The sequence below is a fragment of the Dysidea avara genome, chromosome 12, assembly GCF_963678975.1.
Source record: "Dysidea avara chromosome 12, odDysAvar1.4, whole genome shotgun sequence".
Lineage (NCBI taxonomy): Eukaryota > Metazoa > Porifera > Demospongiae > Dictyoceratida > Dysideidae > Dysidea > Dysidea avara.
In genome coordinates, this window is record NC_089283.1 from 671,161 (window position 1) to 697,713 (window position 26,553).

Below are 26,553 nucleotides of genomic sequence, written 5' to 3' on the forward strand. Positions count from 1 at the left end.
TACACCCACGCTCTCGGGCCTAACGGCCCTCGAGCTTGGGTGTACATATCAGGCAAATCACTCGGGTACATGATACAACTATTACTTATATTATATTCCTCTCTTCAGTATCATGTACACCACTTGATGGTCCTGATAATGGAGTAATTGACTGTACTGGTATTGTTTATGGAGACACTTGTTCCTTCACATGTGATGATGGTTATGAGCTAACTGGTAGTGACACTAGGACCTGTCAGAGTGATGGAAACTGGAATGGTTCTGAGGCTAAGTGTGAACAAGGTATAATGTTGTTGTGTGGCTTGTGTCATGTACCATTGTCATATATAGCAATAGACAGGTCTGGTAAAAGTTGTACATTAGTTACATATTTACCTTAGATCATTAGTTACTTTGTGTAGTAGAACCCAAAAGTTCCTTCATGTAGCACGTTAAAGTGGTAAACTTTTTTAAAAAGGTTTCCTTTAGGGAGCATACCTCCAGATCACCTGGCTGTTTTCAGTCCAGTACACTTATCACTTGACACTGACTCCTCTGCTGGACTTGTTCATAACTTATAGCAAATTTAAAATGAGCACTTGTTAACAGTAGTGGTTAACAGTAATGAGAAATGCATGAACTCACTTTTCTCTTAGTAATTACTCTCAAATTTGCTCTTGTTAAAGTAAGACATAGACCATATTTCTATATTTCACAAGCTAATTACCTTGGATACTATAATTTCAATGATAAAATTAGCATGCGCTACTAGGGGTGGTAGAACAAGCTAATGTACAAGGTGGCTAACAATAACAATAGAATTTACAACACAAGATGCATTATTTTAAATACATTACATTCAAGAGCACACTCCCTGGTTCATATTTTAGAATCTCTGAGACAGTAGTTTTAGCTATTCCAATTGTGTTTCACAAGTAAGTTTAATAATAATTTTATTGCCATTAAGGTATGCTAATACCATACTAAATACTAGTCACACAGGTAGTTGGAAAAGGCGGATACGGTCAGACATGGACGCGGACACAGACACGGATAATTTTAAAATACACTTTTACATTTACAAAACAGTTATTTTTCATACCTAATGTTGTTTTTACAGCAGCGTTCGCTTCCAGACTGAGGCATCAATCTTGTCATAGTGCTTATCCATATATAAGCACATGTGCTAAGGATAGACTAGCACTCTAAAGACCATATAGTGTTGTATAACTTGTATATGTGCTCTAGAAATCTTATTCAGAGTCATAGAGATTAATCTAGCATGTCCCAACCTAATCTCGTAGGCCAAGTCGTTGAAACCCTCGACACTTGGTATAAGCGCCTGCGCCTTATACTAAAAGGCGTAAAATTGTGGATTTGGCCTGCTAAGCTAAGTTGCATGGGCATACAAGCTAATCTCTACAATTATATAACTCTGTATTAGACTTTAGAGCATGTGTACAACACTATATGGTCTTTGGCATGCTGTGGAGTGCTGGTCTAGTCCTTCGCATGTGCGCTTATAAATGGATAAGCGCTATGACAAGATCGATACCTGTGTTAGACTGCTGTAAAAACAGCGTTAGGTATGAAAAATAACTGTTATATAAATGTAAAAATGCTTTTTGAAAATGTCCGTTTCCACGTCTGACTGTATTCACCTTTTCCAATTATCCTAGTCACACACTCATAATTACCACACAACTAGTAATTTACATGTTTACTATAACAATTTGTTTAGTTCCACCAACTCTGATTATCAGTGGACAAATTAGTGGACCTGATATTGGTTTACCACCTGTACCAGTAAAGATCACTTATCTGTTGGATGGAAGTGAAGATGTTCAATGGGAGATCACAGTACCTGAAGGAGTTAACTTGACCAGTTATGGTGTATTGTTTCCAGTGTGTCTACCACCACTACAATTCCTCACCACTGATGAAAGTGTTAATGCTAACTTCTTTAATGGTTTATTCTCTTCTGTAGCCATGGTTACAAGTAATGACACTTCTTTTACACTAAACATTACTGGTACTGGCTTAACCACTAATGGTAGCATAACAACTGTGAATTTTGAAGCAGTGGCATTTGGTGATTTTGATCTAACAACATATCCTGCTGACTTGTCCACAGTAAGTTACAGTTATTATGTTGAAGAAGATGAACCAGGGAGGGTGATAATGTCTGGTAACATTGGTGATGATGACATCCCTCTATCTGTGATGTTCAACTACTCACCAACTACAGATGAAGTACCCTTTGATGATCGACAGTTTGGAATTGACCAATCAAATGTTTCAGTAGAAGATGATGGGAGTACTCTGAGGTTTACATCAACTAGTTCATTGCTGCGTCTCCTCCCGACACCAGCCGTGTGTGCTGCTGGTAACCTAACAACTCCTTACATAGACTTCACAACTATAAAGGCTGCTCGTGAAATTGTATTTGAGGAGGATCGTCCAACTCTCTGGCAAATAAATATTCCAAGTGGCAGTGAAGTGGAGGAATATTATCGTATTATACCATTACTGATATCACCAGTTTCTCTGGCATTTTCATCAGATGTAGTCGATGTGATGGGCGAAAACTTCTTTGTGAATGCAACACTACAGACTGGTGATCATACTTTTGCTTTGGGTTTTACAAGTGTGGGAATTGTTGACTCCACAGAATATGACAATCTTGAAGTGTTACAGTTCAACACAGAGGGTAGTGGTAGTTTCTTGGAGAGCTTCAGCAGAGACTCTCGTGGTCGTTCCTATACTCTGTTATTTAAAGAAGACACTCCTGGTAAAGTGTTTGCTACGACAACTATTGGACGACACAGGCTGCGACTAGAGTTTACCTATGATAACAAGGATGATAAGCCGAGGTTCCAAGATGTCAGTTTAACAATGAGCCATACTTCATTGAGTATAGACAATAACACTTTATCATTTAATCTATCAAGTACATTAAAGAATTGGAACAGTAGTTGTCCAGAGGGAAATGGTGGATATAGATGTCGAGTTTGTCAAGGAGGATACTTTGGAAGACCAAAGAGAAACAGGCCATGTAGAAGGTGTAGGTGTAATGGACACTCTGACAGATGTCGCAGACGAAGTGGAAGATGTGTTGGGTGTGGTGACAACACTAAAGGAAGAAATTGTCAATTTTGTGTTGACATGTTTTATGGAGATGCTATAAATGATGTTTGTAAATGTGAGTTGTATATTACCAATACATACTAGGAGTGTGTATAGTGATAGTATTGGGGTTAGAGGTGTTAACTTCTATATATGGTATGTTAATATATTTTGATGATTTACTACCTGTAGCTTGTGATTGTAATCAAGATGGATCTCAAGATCTGACATGTAACAGAGAAAGTGGACAGTGTAATTGTCATGATGGTATCACCAACAGAACTTGTAACAGTTGTATCAATGAAGGATTCTGGGGACCAAAGGATGGCCATTGTAGAAACTGTACTTGTGTTCCTGACAATACTATAGAGTGTGTACAGGTTAGTTTGTGTCATTGTGTGTCAACAATGCTTGGTACAATCTGTCTGACCATTATATGTAGCCAGACGAGTATCACTGTCATTTTAGATGTTGTTGGTAGTCCCGGATACCCAGACCGCTTTTTTCCCTTTTGTATTTGGGTGGGGGGAAAAGGGAAAGTGGTGTGGGTTCAAGACTAAGTACGTAGCTAGCTGTATGCTGTAAAGAGTGTTGCAGAAAGTCGTGCTGCACGTGCTGCGTTGTATGATGCTGGTGTGCTGTAACTGATCATGTTCTTCATTGAATAAAGGTGTGTTCTAAGTCTTCTGAACTTTTTAATTGATTTTTTAAGAATAGAAGAAACTGGCCCTAATGGGCATGCACACTACGTAACTCTATGCTGAGATGTTCTATTTAAAAGGTTTTGCCTATACCTACACCTATAGAACTAAAACAACAAAACCTCCAGAACAAAGGATAGAAGGAGGAATGAAAAGGGGGCTTAAACAACTCCAAGGCATCCCTACCCCAGTGCTGGCTAGAACATGACCCTTAAGGGGATGACCAGAGGATATGATGGCTGATATGCTAATTTATTTATTTAGCTATTTATTGTTCTGTTACTTTACAAACAGCTGTTGACTAGAATGGATGTACCTTATTTTCTTTATACTGCCAAATGCCAGCAAAGTGCAAGCTCCTTTCATGCTTTTGTATTGATGATGCCACCACACAGCACCAACATGTACAATTGGATTTTCAGGATGGCCAATTTTACAGTAATAATGAAAACTCTTTCTACACAGACTGCACTAACTATGACAGCGACATTGAATACTTCACTTGTAATGATGTACGCCCAATGGCCACTGACTACACGAACACAGTTAAAGGAAACACTATTTACGGCTTTTCATGAGCTTTATATAATATTGGAATAACCATTCATTTTTAAATAGTTAACTGCAATTTTACTCCACTTTTTTCAACAATTGAAGGATAGTTACACAGCAGATGCTGATACCTCAATATGTTATGGTCAGGATGATGTAGATATGTTCATTGTACAAAATGATTATTATGTACACTAAGAGTTATGACTGTATTTTGGAAAAACGATCCACATCGCACATTAGAAGTTTTGAGATAAACGGTTTTAAAGACTTGCCAAGGATAGCAAGCATGCGTATGAAATATACACAAAAGATGTATCAATCTATTACCTTTCAGGCCACTTCCAGTACTTGTAGCTGCTTGCAAAGTTTCCTGCCAGATAAGATAGAAAATATGAGCAGTTGGACGAATGAAGTAGTATCACGAGTGCTCACAAAGGGGTGGGGGGTGGTGGGTGGTGGGGAGGGCAAGAGATAGACTTAAAAATGGAGGCAGACCACAATTGGAGTCCAGATACGAGATTACAGGGCTGTGCTGGCTTCCTAGTGGCTGACATGTAGCAAAATCAACAGAAAAACGCCTGGCCAACATTATCAGGTCATCCATTGATTCTTGCCAAGCTAGACCCTCACAAGGCCAGATACTGCCACTCGAGATCTCTACACCACCCAGAAAAGACGTCTGTTAAAACCAGCCTCGAGTAGTTTGAGTAGTACTGAGTGTCAAAACTAGTAGTACGATAGTGTAGCTATCCACTGGAGGTGTTAGTTTGATTTTGCCTGATGTGCGATTTGGATCGGTTTTGTAAAATCTGGTCACAATTACTATTCTCTCTAACTTCTACATTTCCTATGAAATAGATACATACAATTCCATGATAATAATACCTGTACGGTACACACATGAACTATACCGAATACTCAGGCTCGCCCCATGATGTTGATAGCATCTGTCAAGCACTATTAATTGTATTCCCTCTACCACTATGAAAACACTTGTGGTACACTATCTAAAATGTATAATAGGTTGAACTGTAGCATTGTAGACTTAATGTGTAGATCAAGGATTGTAGGGTCTGTGTTCCTTTGCTATTGCACAACTTTCTCACATTACATACATTGAGTAACTACTGCACATTAATTTGTTATTTTACAGCAAACTGGTGAGTGTGTGTGCAGAGAAGGATGGACTGGTGATAACTGTTCAGTACAAGGTGAGATAATTGCTTTGAATTCATTGTGTTTAAGGTTTGAACATTTATAACCAGTCATTTGAATAGTAAAATCTGATCGCCTGAAAATGTTTGGCTCAAAAAGCTTTGTAGAGCTTTGTATGCTTTGCTCTTTGGCCTTACATGTGTGTTTTAAAATTAGCAACCTATAATTGTTTGTGATTACCACGTGTTACCTAAGAACTCAATAATTGGTCTAATTTTGTTAGGCAATAATGCTAGGGGAATACATGATTTACTAATCCTCAGGGTGACCTCAGTGAAGTAAAAATTCCACAGATGCATTCAGGTTCCTTCACAGAGGTAGTAGAAAGTGTTAGCTCAGGGAGACTAAAAGTCCCAGTCCCTTCAACTTTTCTTTGCAGACATCAAGATACTCTCAAATAAAGCAGTCAAGTGTTACGTATGTGACCATCTCAGCAAAAACCTGTCTAGTTCACATAACTTCTGAAATTCTTTTTATTTTGCCAGCATTATCTCTAGTGTCCAAGGAAAGTTTCATCCTATTGTGGTGAATAGTTTTAGTATTATAGCACTAAACAGTAGTAGGGCAAGGAATTGATTTATAAATACAGGCACTTCCAGTCTACAACGTTGGAATTTGGTTTAAAATATTCACCATGCATAGGGACCCGCCGATTATGCTGGCATAATTTTGAGCATAATAAGTACCTGAAAGGATTGAGCATAATTCTAGCATAATAGGAAGAAAATTTGAACCATACTACAAATCCTTGATGGTCAAAATACATATCACAGAAAAAGATCAATATACTCTAATAGAACAGTCGATAACTCTAATAAAACAATCAGGCAGCTGACTGTTCTATTAGAGTGTATCGATCTTTTCTGTCAAATGCATTTTGAAGAGCAAGGATGTTCTTGAGCCATTTATTATGCGCCCATAACTGCAAATTTATTGGGAATTGAGGCATAAAGCTTGAGCATAATTTAAGCATAATAGGAGGGTCCCTAACCATGCATATGGATTGGCAAATCACTCAAGGTATAGTTTTTAGCCCTGTAGTCACATACATGTATGAAGGCAGCTTTATAGAAAAAATGATGACCATCTCGTCTACATCTACCACAGTGTAAACAAATGCATGTGACACACATACTGTTGGGGCTACAGAAATGAAACAAAGATTTTCTAACATTTCACGAGCAAGTACAACATGGTTTATAGTTTTAATCGATTTGATTCTTATTTCTTTGAGTAATGGCACAATTAAAACTTGCATATTTGTCAATGTAGCATGCATAATCGAATGTTAAATTTTGCTTTCCTCTAAACGCATGCTTATGCAAACTAGGCAGGTTTCTACTGAATATGGTCACCAAATCTTATATTCAATTGCTTTAAAATTGAGTCTAAAAATACTAGTGGGGCATACTCCTTAGTTACCAAGACGCTTATGTCCCCCACCACCCAATTTTTCGGTGTTTCCTCCATCTTGGCTAAATTTTGTAAAACTTTATTTGACTACTGTTTAAGGTATATCATGTAAAGTAACTTGTATTGTATATTATCACTGTTCCTCTCTTCAGTATCATGTCCACCACTTGATGGTCCTGATAATGGAGTAATTGACTGTACTGGTAGTGTTTATGGAGACACTTGTTCCTTCACATGTGATGATGGTTATGAGCTAACTGGTAGTGACACTAGGACCTGTCAGAGTGATGGAAACTGGAATGGTTTTGAGGCTGAGTGTGAACAAGGTATATTTGTTATATTTCATAGTGTTAGTTGTGAAAAATCAAATACAGTAAAACCTGTGTAGTAAGGACACATTGGGACTGACCAAAAGTGTCCTGATTATCATGGCGTCCTGATTATCATGGCGTCCTGATTATCATGGCATCCTGACTATCATGGCGTCCTGATTATCAAGGTGACCTGATTATCAAGGTGACCTGATTATCAAGGTGCCCTGATTATCAAGGTGTCCTGATTATCAAGGTGTCCTGATTATCAAGGTGTCCTGATAATCAAGGAGTCCTGATTATCATGGCGTCCTGATTGTCATGGCGTCCTGATTATCATGGCGTCCTGATTATCATGGCGTCCTGATTATCAAGGTGACCTGACTATCAAGGTGACCTGATTATCAAGGTGCCCTGATTATCAAGGTGACCTGATTATCAAGGTGCCCTGATTATCAAGGTGTCCTGATTATCAAGGTGCCCTGATTATCAAGGTGCCCTGATTATCAAGGTGCCCTGATTATCAAGGTGTCCTGATTATCAAGGTGTCCTGATTTCCAGGTTAGTTTACAAGCTAAGGGATAGTTAGGGACCTGAATGTGTCTGTGGAATTTTTACTTCACTCTAGTCTACACCTTCACTAGTCTACACCTTTACTAGTCTACACCTTCACTAGTCTACACCTTCACTAGTCTACACCTTCACTAGTCTACACCTTCACTAGTCTACACCTTCACTAGTCTACACCTTCACTAGTCTACACCTTCACTAGTCTACACCTTCACTAGTCTACACCTTCACTAGTCTACACCTTCACTAGTCTACACCTTCACTAGTCTACACCTTCACTAGTCTACACCTTCACTAGTCTACACCTTCACTAGTCTACACCTTCACTAGTCTACACCTTCACTAGTCTACACCTTCACTAGTCTACACCTTCACTAGTCTACACCTTCACTAGTCTACACCTTCACTAGTCTACACCTTCACTAGTCTACACCTTCACTAGTCTACACCTTCACTCTAGTCTACACCTTCACTAGTCTACACCTTCACTAGTCTACACCTTCACTAGTCTACACCTTCACTAGTCTACACCTTCACTAGTCTACAGTTTCACTCTAGTCTACACCTTTACTAGTCTACACCTTCACTCTAGTCTACACCTTCACTAGTCTACACCTTCACTCTAGTCTACACCTTCACTAGTCTACACCTTCACTAGTCTACACCTTCACTCTAGTCTATACCTTCACTAGTCTACACCTTCACTCTAGTCTACACCTTCACTCTAGTCTACACCTTCACTAGTCTACACCTTCACTCTAGTCTACACCTTCACTCTAGTCTACACCCTGAGGATTCCCCCTAGCATTATTGCCTAACAAAATTAGACTTCAACCAAATAGTTAGTTAAAAAATAAACATTGTGAAGTGTGAAGTACATTCCATGAAAAGTTCAGTCCCTGCAGCTCCATTGTCCTTGGTCAATTTATACCTTTCTTATCTCCCACACTTAAAATTTTGTCTGTATATTAATTTGTTGTTTATGTTTGTGTAAAGCACCTTGAAGAATAGTGTGTTAACTGTATTTTCAATATCCTTACTTCCCTACTATCTCATACAGTGTTTCACTATAGTTCCTCTGAATAATTCAGCCTCAGTGATCAAATATATAAGGTGACCTTACTGCCAACTTCTTCAAAAGACTGTATGCGTTGTCAAGCTCTGACACATCGCAACAGTAAACATATAACAAAAGTGTGAATTTATCATTCTGTGTTCGGCATACCAGTTATGTGGGCTTCTTCCAGTGTGACAGATTCTTCTAGCTAGAATAATAGTGAGAATAGTCTAGGACATAGTGATAATGGGGAGCTACAGTCTGATAGTTATGTATAGAAAATTCCATTCAATTTTTTTCGAATTCCATAGCAATATAAGCATTACAGGTTGATCTGAAGGCTTGTTTGGGCTTAATTTTTAACCAATACTGCCTCATCATCATCAGGGAAAAGTGAGGCCTGTTTTTGGGTGGTGTTTTTTCATGGGCCACACCCAAACCTTTGTGGTCCCTACTATACAGTACTATCGTACTGTATGATAATCATGTATCATTATCTCAGTGACATGTCCACCACTTGATGGTCCTGATAATGGAGTAATTGACTGTACTGGTAGTGTTTATGGAGACACTTGTTCCTTCACATGTGATGATGGTTATGAGCTAACTAGTAGTGACACTAGGACCTGTCAGAGTGATGGAAACTGGAATGGTTCTGAGGCTGAGTGTGAACAAGGTATAATGTTGTTGTGTGGCTTGTGTCATGTACCATTGTCATATATAGCAATAGACAGGTCTGGTAAAAGTTGTACATTAGTTACGTAGTTACCTTAGATCATTAGTTACCTTAGATCATTAGTTACCTTAGATCATTAGTTACTTTAGATCATTAGTTACCTTAGATCATTAGTTACCTTAGATCATTAGTTACCTTAGATCATTAGTTACCTTAGATCATTAGTTACCTTAGATCATTAGTTACCTTAGATCATTAGTTACCTTAGATCATTAGTTACCTTAGATCATTAGTTACCTTAGATCATTAGTTACTTTGTGTACTAGAACCCAAAAGTTCCTTCATGTAGCACGTTAAAGTGGTAAACTTTTTAAAAAGGTTTCCTTTAGGGAGCATGCCTCCAGATCACCTGGCTGTTTTCAGTCCAGTACACTTATCACTTTACACTGACTCCTCTGCTGGACTTGTTCATAACCTATAGCAAAATTTAAAATGAGCACTTGTTAACAGTAATGAGAAATGCATGAACTCACTTTTCCCTTAGTAATAACTCTCAAATTTGCTTTTGTTAAAGTAAGACATAGACCATATTTCCATATTTCACAAGCTAATTACCTTGGATACTATAATTTCAATGATAAAATTAGCATGTGCTACTAGGGGTGGTAGAACAAGCTAATGTACAAGGTGGCTAACAATAACAATAGAATTTACAACACAAGATGCATTATTAAAATACATTACATTCAAGAGCACACTCCCTGGTTCATATTTTAGAATCTCTGAGACAGTAGTTTTAGCTATTCCAATTTGTTCCACAAATAAGTTTAATAATAATTTTTATTGCCATTAACAAGAATTAATAATATTAACTCTTGCCATTGTATGGCTTCACATTATTACTTCAGCGCCACCTTAAGGTATGCTAATACCATACCAAATACTAGTCACACACTCATAATTACCACACAACTAGTAATTTACATGTTTACTATAACAATTTGTTTAGTCCCACCAACTCTGATTATCAGTGGACAAGTTAGTGGACCTGATATTGGTTTACCACCTGTACCAGTAAAGATCACTTATCTGTTGGATGGAAGTGAAGATGTTCAATGGGAGATCGCAGTACCTGAAGGAGTTAACTTGACCAACTATGGTGTATTGTTTCCAGTGTGTCTACCACCACTGCAATTCCTCACCACTGATGAAAGTGTTAATGCTAACTTCTTTAATGGACTATTCTCTTCTGTAGCCATGGTTACAAGTAATGACACTTCTTTTATACTGAACATTACTGGTACTGGCTTAACCACTAATGGTAGCATAACAACTGTGAATTTTGAAGCAGTGGCATTTGGTGACTTTGATCTAACAACATATCCTGCTGACTTGTCCACAGTAAGTTACAGTTATTATGTTGAAGAAGATGAACCAGGGAGGGTGATAATGTCTGGTAACATTGGTGATGATGACATCCCTCTATCTGTGATGTTCAACTACTCACCAACTACAGATGAAGTACCCTTTGATGATCGACAATTTGGAATTGACCAATCAAATGTTTCAGTAGAAGATGATGGGAGTACTCTGAGGTTTACATCAACTAGTTCATTGTTGCGGCTCCTCCCGACACCAGCTGTGTGTGCTGCTGGTAACCTAACAACTCCTTACATAAACTTCACAACTATAAAGGCTGCTCGTGAAATTGTATTTGAGGAGGATCGTCCAACTCTCTGGCAAATAAATATTCCAAGTGGCAGTGAAGTGGAGGAATATTATCGTATTATACCATTACTGATATCACCAGTTTCTCTGGCATTTTCATCAGATGTAGTCGATGTGATGGGCGAAAACTTCTTTGTGAATGCAACACTACAGACTGGTGATCACACATTTGTATTGGGTTTTACAAGTGTGGGAATTGTTGACTCCACAGAATATGACAATCTTGAAGTGTTACAGTTCAACACAGACGGTAGTGGTAGTCTCTTGGAGAGCTTCAGCAGAGACTCTCGTGGTCGTTCCTATACTCTGTTATTCAAAGAAGACACTCCTGGTAAAGTGTTTGCTACGACAACTATTGGACGACACAGGCTGCGACTAGAGTTTACCTATGACAACAAGGATGATAAGCCGAGGTTCCAAGATGTCAGTTTAACAATGAGCCATACTTCATTGAGTATAGACAATAACACTTTATCATTTAATCTATCAAGTACATTAAAGAATTGGAACAGTAGTTGTCCAGAGGGAAGTGGTGGATATAGATGTCGAGTTTGTCAAGGAGGATACTTTGGAAGACCAAAGAGAAACAGGCCATGTAGAAGGTGTAGGTGTAATGGACACTCTGACAGATGTCGCAGACGAAGTGGAAGATGTATTGGGTGTGGTGACAACACTAAAGGAAGAAATTGTCAATTTTGTGTTGACATGTTTTATGGAGATGCTATAAATGATGTTTGTAAATGTGAGTTGTATATTACCAATACATACTAGGAGTGTGTATAGTCATAGTATAGGAGTTAGAGGTGTTAACTTCTATATATGGTATGTTAACAAGTTATGATGATTTACCTGTAGCTTGTGATTGTGATCAAGATGGATCTCAAGATCTGACATGTAACAGAGAAAGTGGACAGTGTAAATGTCATGATGGTATCACCAACAGAACTTGTAACAGTTGTATCAATGAAGGATTCTGGGGACCAAAGGATGGCCAGTGTAGAAACTGTACTTGTGTTCCTGACAATACTATAGAGTGTGTACAGGTTAGTAACTGACTTGATTTTATTCAGGCTCGAGAACCACCCTCTTGGAAATAGGTCCACAATGTTAGCAAAAAAATCCACAATTTTAGTATACTAGTCTAAAGTTTCAGGAGCAAAAGTCTATTAGCTACAGTTTACTAAATTACCACTACTAATAAGTAGCAATATCAAGGTCCTCCAAGTAGCTTATTCAGTGCTTGTTATGCAAGATTAAGGTACTCTAATAGAGCAGTCAACCACTCTAATAGAATAATCACATTTACATTTTCTTGTATGTGACTGTTTAACGTATTTGCAAAAACATGGTGACATCACTTAAACTAAAAAAGAAACTTGGGGGCAAACCCCTCAGACCTCCCTGAATAACATATTCTTCAACTTAATACAATGCATAAATTTCATTGTCTTAAAGCATTCTTTGTTTTGCTCCGCTGCTCCTGAGAGAACGTTCAAGCTTTCCCATCTATTTTCACTGTGACATTCCAATACATTTAAACATAGACGGTATATAATTACAGTAGCAGTAGAGATACTTAACCAGATGTCATCTATTTTAAGCTGGAATTTGCTGCTCAAAATATTGTGTTATTGTTATTGACTGAAATGCCCCCAAATTCAAATAGAAATTAATGAAAGTAAATTAATGCCTTTTAGATAAAACCTTTTGGTATCTATTACCAAAAAATTTCCTGGGGCATGAATGCCCAGATCCCCTAGTTTCTGCATGTTTGCACACCCTGATGTAATCCACACAAAAAGATCCACCTTCTTCTAATCTGGCAACAGCTCTGTGTATACCCTTACATGGGTGAGAAGATGTTCAACTTTGAATTATTGCATACACTAATGCTAACCAGTTTTATATCTTTCTTGGTGCTACGTATTGATTAATACCTTACTACTGGTCACAATATCACTCATCACTGGATTCAGGTAGTACTGTATATCAGGAATAACTAATATCACCCTAAAAACCAGCCTCACTTACTCTTCATGACAACATGGCAGTGTTGGTTAGGCACAGCCAAGCCCAAAAATATCTTCAGACCAACCCCAAATCCTTCCAATAAGTTTCTATGGAATTTTTAAAATTTTCTATTCAACAAAATTTTATGCTGACTAGCTATTCTGACTAACTAACTGATTCCTTCAGCCAAGCATAACTCATATAGCTATGGGCTTGATTTCTTCACTATTTGACGTTGTTTCATCCAGCTGTGCAACCGCAGTACATACAATACACACATTATGGACTTGCCTTTGTCCTCCTTTGTGTTGCAGTCCTTTTCACTGACAACGCAAGGTGTTGATTTGCGATATTCTGATGTGGCTTCTCTTGGCTGTGTTGGTATCTTGCCTGTATTCTCTGTAGTGACTGGATTGATTGCAGAGATGCTTCTTGTACTGTTCTTCATTTGTAACGTTGTGTAACAGACTGAAAAAGGTGAAAGCGAAATGTAATGGCCACCGTTCAATCTTGGGCTCGCTAATCGTCCATATTTTTCTTGGTGACTGGATTGATTTGCAGAGGTGATTTTCCTACTGTTCTTTGTTTATAGCACTTCATAACAGGGTGAACATAGCTTATAGATACTTGACTTTCGAGTCAGTAATTGATACCTGGGGCGTGTGTTCAGATGAAAACATTAAGCCATCCTTTCTTTTGATACCGTCTACGTGGGTTCACCAGTCATATTAATGTTACAACAAGTTGATGTTGTGCTACTTCTAAAAACCAGGCGCCATGCAGCTAGCTAACTCATCTGGAATTAACTATAGACAGTATATGAATTAACCAACTATGTATTACTATTTTAAACTCGTATTTTGTAATTCACGAAATTTTTGTAATTCGTTCAATTACGTTGCTATGCACTACTAAGGAAGCGTTTGTTAAACAAACCGCTTTTACCAACATATTACGCACAGAAGTATCTTCTAAACTGTTTTATAGTGTGACTAACATGTTTTTTCCCACAAATTCTCTCAACAAAGCCTCAAAGCTGCTCTTCATTTTCGTTCGCGTACGTAAGGAATACGCCCCCCTATTCAACTCGAAGGGATACGCTATTCCTGGTAGACTACGAGGCCTGCACCGTTGTTTTTCAGTTGCTAAACGCCTGAAAACCCCAAAGGGAAGGTTATTTATAAGTCGCTACACCCGTATTTCAAACTTTCGAAAAGAAACCACCTCAGAGCAAAGTTTACCTGTGCAGAAGTTTGATATAGATTTCAATTCGCTTTTAATTCTACGTAACAGCTGCTTTTACCATTATTTAATGATTTTGCTCACGTGGGTGCGTACGGACAAACATAGGTAGATAGGTAGATAGGTACACACACGCACTTTTACGGAAACAATTTCAGTAAACCAGGCGCATGCCCACAGCCGGCCTTCGGTTGGCTGTGGGCGTGCGCCTGGTTTAAAAAGGAATTTTAAGTTTGATTAGGGATCATAGAAAAAAAAGTAGGGAAACAAGGGAGGTCGCCTACACCTACAGATGTACTAGTGGACATTTAATCCCTATTTCAGCTATTTTCCTTATAATTTCAAAGTATAGACATACTATCAATTCTTTAGTCATGTAACCTCTCTTATTCGCGGTGCTTTAAGGGACCAAGTCCATAACTGATGTACCTGTCAAATACCTATATAGTAACATGCACACAGTGTACATGTTATTAGTATCCAAGTCTCGTTAAGGGGTCTTACCTGTGTACTTGTTCTACACAGGAAACTGGTGAGTGTGTGTGCAGAGAAGGATGGACTGGTGATAATTGTTCAGTGCAAGGTGAGGTGCTTTTTTAATCTGATGAGCCTATCATTACAGTATATTGAAAAGCCTGTAATATTTATTATCACTATTCCTCTCTTCAGTATCATGTACACCACTTGATGGTCCTGATAATGGAGTAATTGACTGTACTGGTAGTGTTTATGGAGACACTTGTTCCTTCACATGTGATGATGGTTATGAGCTAACTGGTAGTGACACTAGGACCTGTCAGAGTGATGGAAACTGGAATGGTACTGAGGCTGGGTGTGAACAAGGTAATATTATTTGTTTTAAAGTTTATGCGGAAGAACACTTGTTATCTGTGCATCTTAAGAGTACTGTATAGCTAGAGAGTTTGACAAATTTGGAGAGTGAGTGTTGTTTCACCTAACTGCAATCTGCTAAATCATTTGTCCAATACCAATCTGTATACTAAATTGCCAAACTTTTTCCCGCCAAAATCCTATCATGACAAATCTACCAAAATTCCTCCCACCAAACTTTACAGCCATAGGTATTGTATGGACTTCCTGAACTCTTACTAATACACAGTAGCTATTACATTGAACTGTAAATCAGCTCAGATTAGCATGTGGTTTAGGTAAGAATTATCATACAACAGTTCAAGTTTTGTGATTCCAAGAAATTTATCATTGACTGACACTCTAATATCATCAGATTGGATGAGCCTAAACAGTGGTGGATTTTGAAATGACTACATGTGGCTGACAAACTGGTAATTGATTCCAGTATTCTTTAAATCTTTCCTCTATTGGTCATAGTCATTTTTGCCTTAGTGGGACCTGCACAGCTAAGAATGATATAAAGTATTTTGTATTGCTTGTTGGCCAATGTTAATATTTTTATTTGTTGAATGATATAATGTGACCTATAAAATTATGCCTCCTAAGAGTGGTTCAAGAGTGAAAAGTAACTGGAGTATTGAATGGCGTATTTGATAAATGATTGCACAAAGTAACAGATATTCCAGTATGTTGTTCATTTTATGTTGCCATTGATGGTTGCTACATTTTGTTCCCACTAAAGCAAGCAAAAACACGGTAGTGTTAAAGCAAATGTTTATTGTTAGTTCTGGCACTGCCAAACTGATCTCTGAAGGCATGATAATACATTTGTTTGTGTCACTACTTTCAAGAACAAGCTGGAGTTATGCTGGGTCATTACTACACTTTCCTTTGGTTAAAGTCGCACTGGACTTAATCTTAATCTATGCCTAAAAAGCTGTGGTGATAGCCTGTGATGCTTCACTGTGGTCTATGAATTTCTGCATTTGTTTATGCATTACCACAAACATGCTGTCTTTGTATGGCTGCCCTTAATGGGTTCAGTGCCACCTTAGAATAGCATGAAAATCTGGCATCAGCCTATTAATTCTGCTCAAAATTTTACCTATTAAGCTTGTGTTAAATAATCAAGCATATTATATACTGACAATTACACTTTCAAATTCAAGAGCTGACTGTTTTATTAGATCCAAGAAACAGGCTTATAATGGCTTGTTCTCTTATATTACATGTTTTTAAATATGAAATATGGTCATTGTTTGGTGCACGCATTACTACATTGTGCATTCCAGTTAAAGTTTCAAATATTGTCCCTATTACGCTGGCATTGTGCGTGGTGCTTTTGATCATCTATTGTCCTTTAAATTACGCCAAAATAATTGGCCGGTGTTTAACTAGTGAACTAACATTCATACAAATTTCAATTGTTTTGCATATAAATGAACAATTACTGAAATATCCAAGTGATGATCATAAGCTGACATTCCATTTGACATATTATGTTATTGTTATAAAGTACTCTTGTACATATTGAGCATACCAAATATGTACTATCACTTAACAACTAAATAGCAGTTGTGATAAACAAGCCACCAAGCATGTAAACCTCAGCCATTGGACTCGTATTCATTGTGCTTTGATCTAACCCAAACTTTATCATGGACAACACAATAATAATTATCTGCCTGTACTCATAGTTAATGACTGATAGTAATCACAAGTTGTGTAACTATATCTAACACTGTAATGTCTAAACATGTAGTAATTGATTAGTGTTTTCTGTGCCTTATTCCATATCATGTGTTGTACAATATATCATTATTATAGTGTCATGTCCACCACTGACTACACCTGATGATGGTACATATAATTGTACAATGGGAGGTGATGGAGCTCATGTTGTTGGAGACACTTGTACCCTAACATGTGATGATGGGTTTGAACCAAGTGATAGTACTAGTAGACAATGTGATAATGACGGTAGCTGGTCTGGTAGTGATCCTACTTGTGATAGAGGTGAGACTTCTATAGTTGTAACTATATAGTATATCACTATGTACCTTATTTGGGTAATGAGACAACACAGGATCACACAGTAATAAAGTATTAATGATGTTATTCACACTCACCGTACTTGACCTATATCTTCTCAATTAAACCAATAAACACTTTACTATTGTAGTTGTGTTATAGTTGTGTGACATGTACATTAGTGTGTACATTAGTAGGGGCAGATCACAAGAGGGGTGGGGGGAGTACATCTGGGTGTTGTAGGTATATGGAGCAGAGATACCCAAAAGTTAAAAGTATTTTCTATACAAAATTGTAATATAAACACTTCCTAGATGCACTGATCAAGAGCTCTATATGGATCAGTGACAGTCATGAGAACAGTTGCATGTTAATCTAAAGTAAATTGTCATAATTACACAAAGGACTATTTCATTTGCAAATGTTCAGGTTGAATGCACCTGTGACCATGGGATGGTATGACAGGTTCAAACTTCAATAACTTTGTAGGATTCTTAGTAGTGATAAATGTGGTGACTGTTATATTAGAGTATTTGGCTGATTACTCTGTTAGTAGCATTTCAGTCTTGATCATACTTTTTTTGTAGGGGAGGAGGGTACTCCTCCACCCCATACCTTCCTCCACCCCAGCCCTCCTTGGATCTGCCATTGAGTAGTTATATTTACCTGAGCTCTTGTTATTTGTTAATAACTTTTGTTACAAATGGATCATGACTTATCAAAAACATAATTATGGCCTTTAAGCACTAAAATGTTCATAAAGTAGTCCCTTAGGACAGTCAAGTGATGACACTAAAGAGCTTAAATGAAATTACACAGTATCACCTTTTGTATTCTGTACATTGAGAGGAATTTTACTCTAATTCCTCTCAATGTTGTTTTCCCACTGTGTTGCAGTCTCATATGTTGCAGTCTCATATGTTGCATTCCACTATTCCTCTCTTCAGTGTCATGTCCACCACTTGATGGTCCTGATAATGGAGTAGTTGACTGTACTGGTAGTGTTTATGGAGACACTTGTTCCTTCACATGTGATGATGGTTATGAGCTAACTGGTAGTGACACTAGGACCTGTCAGAGTGATGGAAACTGGAATGGTACTGAGGCTGGGTGTGAACAAGGTATATTTGTTTTATGTGTTCCTGTCAGTTTTCCTACCCTAATTCCAAATACATAGTAGTTTTGAAGCTGACAATGTTGTTATGGTTACATGGTGCATATATTTCCATAATAGAGCTACGTATTTTTGAGTTATTCAAATATCCAAAGTGTTTATCCAGGGTGCTACCGTGATAGACTCAAAAGTGTCTGTAAGTGGTTTGGAAGTTTCAAATTACGTTATACTGAGATTTTGAAACTAAATGGTTGTGCAAGGAAAATTACAGAATGACCATATTAAAATACAGTCAGTCAAGTAGAATGACAAAGAAATGAAATACTCAAATGTAGCAATCAACTAAACATCTGATGCAGTAATAATTAACTGGCATTATTAAAGTTGATGGCAAGGCTTTTCTCTGATACAAAAGTTTTTTACTCAGATTTTTTTAAACTTATAACTAGGCGCACTTTTGCATCACCACTCATAACATCATTGTACAACTTGTGGTTAATTTCCATTCAGACACTATCGAGCTATGGATGCACGAAAACGGCATTTTCTTGTTTCCTGTAAAATACACACTAGTCTGTCATGCGTCGTACCAGCTGTACTTGGTTACATGACACACTATCATGTGTCCTGATAGAGAAGTTTATGTGACATTGTTCTGTTAGAAGTGAGTGGCTAGAGTTACTTAAGAAAGTTTATATTTGAAACATGTGATTCACAAATGTGTACTTGTATAATTTTTCTTGATATTTGTTGCTGTAGTTATGTTTTACCATTATATATAAATGAAATTAGAATATACAGCCTATAATATTAACACCATGTTTTCCTGTAATTGAAGTTAGTGGATAATTACATAGATGCAAAATTTAAATGGTTGGTATTGGGTATTATAAATAACCTAAAGGCAATGGCCACTTTGGTTTCCAATAATTAAATATGGTGCTTAATGTAGTAAATAATTGTATTGTTTTCTCCTGGATCTGGTGCCTTATATACAATACTTTGTAGTGACATGTCCACCACTAACTACACCTGATGATGGTACATATAATTGTACAATGGGAGGTGATGGAGCTCATGTTGTTGGAGACACTTGTACCCTAACATGTGATGATGGGTTTGAACCAAGTGATAGTATTAGTAGACAATGTGATAATGATGGTAGCTGGTCTGGTAGTGATCCTACTTGTGATAGAGGTAAGTATCTTGCTCACACCAGAGACCACATATCTGAATAAGATGAAAATGGATTTGTAGATAGATGAACCACTTTAGACCACCTTAACTTGTTAGTGGTCATTTGAGAGGTAGTGGTAGGTACTAGTTTCACCTCTGGCCACTTACTGAATGTGTATACAACCACTAAGAAATGGCGGCTATTCCATTCTCCATAATCTATGTGTATTCTTTTCCAAAGGGCACTGGGATTCTGCCATGGGTGTCTCATTACGGCTGCAGCTGACGTTACTTTATGGTTCTCATTCATTCAATAGTTTCTCAGTGTCAGCATCTAAGCCAGACCACAAAATAAAAATTCTTGCCAATGATTTCATTAGACAAATTCCCACATGGCCAAAGAATAATTCTGCCATCAGTTGCAAAGGGGGAGGTGATCTGTTGCCAAAGTAAATTCACACCCATACAGGTACTGGTTGAAGCATTTCATACCAAAAATATTTGCCAGAACTTCACGTTTAATTTGAGTTCAGCTATTGACAACGTTTGTGATGCATAAGCAACTGGCTTCTCTTTACCATTCACTACAAGTATAAGGCAAGCACCAACTCCCCGGGGCTGATACACCAGTGATCACAGTACAGTTTTATTGGTTTGTTTACATCAGAATGTGCTTAAATTGTTGCTTCATTTACAAGGGCTTTGGCTTCATCAAAAGCATCTTGGCACTTGGTAGTCCATTTCCAGTGTGAATCCTTCCATAGGAGCTGGTATAATGGTTGCAGGAGAGATGCTATATAGAAGATATAAATTTTCAATCATAAGTCATCAGGCCCAAGAAAGATTTCAGTTCACTTTATTTGAAGGCACAGGAACTTGAAACACATCTATTATTCTTTGCTGTGTAGGTGATGGGGGGTAATTACATGATGTAGAAATTCTAATTCAGATTGCAAATATTTACACTTAGAAGTATTGACCCCTTGAGCCCAATTATTTGTAATTGGCCATCACATTTCTGTAATTACAACATCATATTAATAATATACTACCCCTTTACACCCTTGCCATGGCTTTTTGCAGATGGTAGGGGTTGAAGCAATGCCAAGGGTAATCGTAAGTATTGATACAGCCCCAGGGTATGTTAATCGTATAGAAGATAAGCTTAACTCCCTTAGCTACCCTCATTTGTTTATATTCAGTAGCAAGATCAATTTTAGAGAATGACTGTACCTGGTGCATCAAAAGTGTCTGATTAACTAATTATTAGCCTCATCACAAAAGTAAAATTAATCTGGCAATTAAGAGTTCAAGTTAGAGTTAGAGATTCAAAACATCTCATCCAATCTGTGTATAATTTCTGATTATTACGTTATCACTATTCCTCTCTTCAGTGTCATGTCCACCACTTGATGGTCCTGATAATGGAGTAATTGACTGTACTGGTATTGTTTATGGAGACACTTGTTCCTTCACATGTGATGATGGTTATGAGCTAACTGGTAGTGACACTAGGACCTGTCAGAGTGATGGAAACTGGAATGGTTCTGAAGCTGAGTGTGAACAAGGTATATTAATTGTTGTGTCATGCACTAGTGTCAGTGATATTTATTTTAGAATGACAAGTTTGGTAAAAGTTGTGTATTAGTGTTGTATATAACATGGAACACACAAGTACAGCTAACAGTGTTAGACCCCTCAATTGCCTCAAGGTAACACCATAAAATGGATACTTTTGAAAAAAAATTTCCTTTAGGGAGTATATATGCATCCAGATCGTGCACCTAGACTAGCTGTCTTCAGTGCATCATATACAATACACAGTAAACTGGCTCCTCTGCTGGATTTGTAAGCAAATTTTAAAATAATAAATGCATGAACTCACGTTTCCCTATAAGTGATGCACAATAGAGTAGCTAGTTGCAACTATCAAATTTGACCTTGTTCATTATAGACAATATTTCCATATTTCGCAAGCTAATTACCATACGTGGCTACTATAATTTCAGCAATAAAATTAGCATGTGGCCACCAAAACTAGCTAAAGTACAAGGGGGTGGGGCTAACAATGGCAATGGGATTTACACAAGCATAAACAAGATGCATTAAATGACATTCAGGGATCAAGGGCATACCACCTGGCTCATATTTTAGAATCTCTGAGATAGTAATTTCGACTGTTCCTACTGTGTTTTGCAACTTAATTTAATAATTTTGTTGCCGATATAAGATAATTTGGTATGCTAATGCCTTACCATATAATACAGTAGTCACACACCACAACTAGTCACACACCACAACTAGTCACACACCCCACAACTAGTCACACACCCCACAACTAGTCACACACCACAACTAGTAATTTACATTGTATTGTTTAGTCCCACCAACTCTGATTATCAGTGGACAAGTTAGTGGACCTGATATTGGTTTACCACCTGTACCAGTAAAGATCACTTATCTGTTGGATGGAAGTGAAGATGTTCAATGGGAGATCACAGTACCTGAAGGAGTTAACTTGACCAACTATGGTGTATTGTTTCCAGTGTCTTTACTACCATCACTACAATTCCTCACCACTGATGAAAGTGTTAATGCTAATTTCTTTAATGGTCTATTCTCTTCTGTAGCCATGGTTACAAGTAATGACACTTCTTTTACACTAAACATTACTGGTACTGGCTTAACCACTAATGGTAGCATAACAACTGTGAATTTTGAAGCAGTGGCATTTGGTGACTTTGATCTAACAACATATCCTGCTGACTTGTCCACAGTAAGTTACAGTTATTATGTTGAAGAAAATGAACCAGGGAGGGTGATAATGTCTGGTAACATTGGTGATGATGACATCCCTCTATCTGTGATGTTCAACTACTCACCAACTACAGATGAAGTACCCTTTGATGATCGACAATTTGGAATTGACCAATCAAATGTTTCAGTAGAAGATGATGGGAGTACTCTGAGGTTTACATCAACTAGTTCATTGCTGCGTCTCCTTCCGACACCAGCTGTGTGTGCTGCTGGTAACCTAACAACTCCTTACATAGACTTCACAACTATAAAGGCTGCTCGTGAAATTGTATTTGAGGAGGATCGTCCAACTCTCTGGCAAATAAATATTCCAAGTGACAGTGAAGTGGAGGAATATTATCGTATTATACCATTACTGATATCACCAGTTTCTCTGGCATTTTCATCAGATGTAGTCGATGTGATGGGTGAAAACTTCTTTGTGAATGCAACACTACAGACTGATGATCACACATTTGCTTTGGGTTTTACAAGTGTGGGAATTGTTGACTCCACAGAATATGACAATCTTGAAGTGTTACAGTTCAACACAGAGGGTAGTGGTAGTCTCTTGGAGAGCTTCAGCAGAGACTCTCGTGGTCGTTCCTATACTCTGTTATTCAAAGAAGACACTCCTGGTAAAGTGTTTGCTACGACAACTATTGGACGACACAGGCTGCGACTAGAGTTTACCTATGACAACAAGGATGATAAGCCGAGGTTCCAAGATGTCAGTTTAACAATGAGCCATACTTCATTGAGTATAGACAATAACACTTTATCATTTAATCTATCAAGTACATTAAAGAACTGGAACAGTAGTTGTCCAGAGGGAAGTGGTGGGTATAGATGTCGAGTTTGTCAAGGAGGATACTTTGGAAGACCAAAGAGAAACAGGCCATGTAGAAGGTGTAGGTGTAATGGACACTCTGACAGATGTCGCAGACGAAGTGGAAGATGTATTGGGTGTGGTGACAACACTAAAGGAAGAAATTGTCAATTTTGTGCTGACATGTATTATGGAGATGCTATAAATGATGTTTGTAAATGTGAGTTGTATATTACCAATACATACTAGGAGTGTGTATAGTGATAGTATAGGGGTTAGAGGTGTTAATGTGACCGGGCCTGCAATAATAGGGCATGTGGGCACATGATTTTTTCCTACTTTTTCATACTTTCATCACACATAACTTTTTGTACCATTATGCTATGACATTGCAATTTTCAGCTCATAGTGAGCGTTTAATTTGCATCATGATGCAAGTTACGGAATGGAAATATATGTTTCCAATACTGAGATATGACCTGTAGAGTTATGGGGTGTAGTTTGTGCCCACATGCCCTGTTTTCGCAGGCCCGGTCAAATATGGTATGTTAATATATTTTGATGATTTACTACCTGTAGCTTGTGATTGTAATCAAGATGGATCTCAAGATCTGACATGTAACAGAGAAAGTGGACAGTGTAATTGTCATGATGGTATCACCAACAGAACTTGTAACAGTTGTATCAATGAAGGATTCTGGGGACCAAAGGATGGCCAGTGTAGAAACTGTACATGTGTTCCTGACAATACTATAGAGTGTGTACAGGTTAGTAACTAACTTATCTGCATTGAGTGTGTTACCTAACGTGTTGCTAAGTGGGTGAGGAGATGTTGATTAGTCCATAACCTGTGTCTTAAATTCTTGCATACACTAATGCTAACCAGTTTTATATCTACTAACACAACGTGGTGCTACATACATTACAATTGGTCGCATATCACTCATCACTGGAATAGAGTGTAGACATACTATCAGTTCTTAAGTCACTTTACACAGATCTATTGCACATGGTGGTTTAAGGCATGATCTATTGCACATGGTGGTTTAAGGCATGATCTATTGCACATGGTGGTTTAAGGTATAACTGATCAAATACCTAGTGGTGTATGCATAGCTCATGTGTTATTAATATTCAGGTCTCGTTAAGGGTCATAGTATTACCTGGGTACTTGTTCTACGCAGGAAACTGGTGAGTGTGTGTGCAGAGAAGGATGGACTGGTGATAACTGTTCAGTGCAAGGTGAGAAGCTGTTTGAATCTAGTGAGCCTTAGATTTGATAATACAGTTTTATGTGTATTGAATAGCTTGTGATGTGTATATTATATACTATTCTTCTCTCTTCAGTATCATGTCCACCACTTGATGGTCCTGATAATGGAGTAATTGACTGTACTGGTAGTGTTTATGGAGACACTTGTTCCTTCACATGTGATGATGGTTATGAGCTAACTGGTAGTGACACTAGGACCTGTCAGAGTGATGGAAACTGGAATGGTTCTGAGGTTGAATGTGAACAAGGTATATTTGTTTATGTGTTCCTGTCAGTTTTCCTACCCTAATTCCAAATACATAGTAGTTTTGAAGCTGACAATGTTGTTATGGTTACATGGTGCATATATTTCCATAATAGAGCTAATTTTGAGCTATTGAAGTATCCAAAGTGTTTTACAAATATCCAGGTGCTACCATGGTCACTAATCAGACTCAATTGTGTCTCGAATGATTTGAAAGTTCCAAACTGAGATTTTGAAACTATTTATAAACTATGTGACTGTCTCAGCAAAAACCCGACTTATTTGCACAACTTTTGAATTTTTTTCTCAGCAGTATCCAAGCAATGGATAACCAAAGTTTCATGTGGTGAGTAGTTTTGGAATCATAGCGCTAGATGGTCGGAAGAACAAGATATAATCGATTTTAGGCCTGAGCCTATTATGCTTTTGAGCACTGCTCCAAAAATTTTCCTGTTATGCTCCAATTATGTCCCATTATTCTCGAAATATGCTCATACAAAATTGTGTCTTGACTGCTCTATTAGAGTATCTAATACATCTGTGAAGAGTATCTAATACATCTGTGAACGTTCTATTAGGGTATTTCGACATGCTGTGACTGTTCTATTAGAGTATATCAATCTTCAATTTAACTTTTCTTCACAACGTAGCTGTAAATCTGATTTTTACCATGTTTGCACACTATCCCATTCTGCATCATGCAAGTTTCAGCTTCTCTGATAACCAATGCACAAAAATTTTGCCTATTATGCTGACATTATGCTGGCATTATGCTCAATGCTTTTGGCTACCTATTATGCCCCAAATTATTTTGACATAATCGGCGCAGACCTAATCAATTTATACAGCAACTGCACTGTAAATAAACTACAGGCATATACATTTGCAGTCATAACTTCCATTTATATTAGTCTACAATGTTGCCATTTGGCTTGAAATGTTCACCATGGATTAGCAAATCAGCCAAGGTAGAGTATTAGCCTTTTAGGTACTGACGCATATGGGTGTGAAGACAGTTTAGGTGAAGAAATATCTCACTTTTGTTTACCGCATCGTAAACAAATTCACGTGGCACGCATACCGTTGGGGCTACAGAAACAAAACAAAGATTTTCAAACTCTCCATTAGCAGGCGAATAAGATGATGTTTAGTTTTTCACTGATATGAGTATTTCTTCTCCGAGTATTGGCCTGATAAAACCTTGCATTTTTGTCTTTGTAGCATGGCATAATTTTATAATTTTTTTACTTTCGATTTTCTCAGTATGCATGCTATATAGTCAGGTATTTCTGAGACGGTACATATTAACAGAAAGAAATTTCAGCGAAAATGTTGAGCAAGGAACAGTTAATACTGCCCCAATAAGGCAGTCAAGTAGAATCAATCTAACACAACAGTAATAAAAATGATGGCAGGGTACGACTGGTCACATCATCCACACTTTCATCATGGACGACATTTTCTTGGTTCCAGTAAAATACACACTTGTCTGTTGCGGGTCTCTGCAATAGCTGTATTTGACCGCAAGACACACTATCGTGTGTCCTGATAGAGAGGTTTATGTGGCATTGTTCTGTTGAAAGTGATCATGAGTGGCTAGTGTTACTCAAGAAATTTTATATTTGAAACATGTG

At 37.7% G+C, this 26,553-nt stretch overlaps 1 protein-coding gene across 1 annotated transcript in view; it reads left to right on the forward strand.

The window, feature by feature from the left end:
* The window catches only part of LOC136241382 (uncharacterized), an 84,779-nt gene that overhangs the window by 13,204 nt on the left and 45,022 nt on the right, over positions 1–26,553 (forward strand). Inside the window, exons 9-26 of the mRNA XM_066032572.1 lie at positions 109–282; positions 1,721–3,181; positions 3,298–3,485; positions 5,515–5,572; positions 7,142–7,315; positions 9,430–9,603; positions 10,613–12,073; positions 12,187–12,374; positions 15,109–15,166; positions 15,253–15,426; positions 17,284–17,472; positions 18,435–18,608; positions 19,610–19,798; positions 21,172–21,345; positions 22,159–23,622; positions 23,982–24,169; positions 24,587–24,644; positions 24,750–24,923. Of these exons, the coding sequence (XP_065888644.1) occupies positions 109–282; positions 1,721–3,181; positions 3,298–3,485; positions 5,515–5,572; positions 7,142–7,315; positions 9,430–9,603; positions 10,613–12,073; positions 12,187–12,374; positions 15,109–15,166; positions 15,253–15,426; positions 17,284–17,472; positions 18,435–18,608; positions 19,610–19,798; positions 21,172–21,345; positions 22,159–23,622; positions 23,982–24,169; positions 24,587–24,644; positions 24,750–24,923 (6,720 nt within the window). The remainder of the gene's footprint in view (positions 1–108; positions 283–1,720; positions 3,182–3,297; positions 3,486–5,514; positions 5,573–7,141; positions 7,316–9,429; positions 9,604–10,612; positions 12,074–12,186; positions 12,375–15,108; positions 15,167–15,252; positions 15,427–17,283; positions 17,473–18,434; positions 18,609–19,609; positions 19,799–21,171; positions 21,346–22,158; positions 23,623–23,981; positions 24,170–24,586; positions 24,645–24,749; positions 24,924–26,553) is intronic.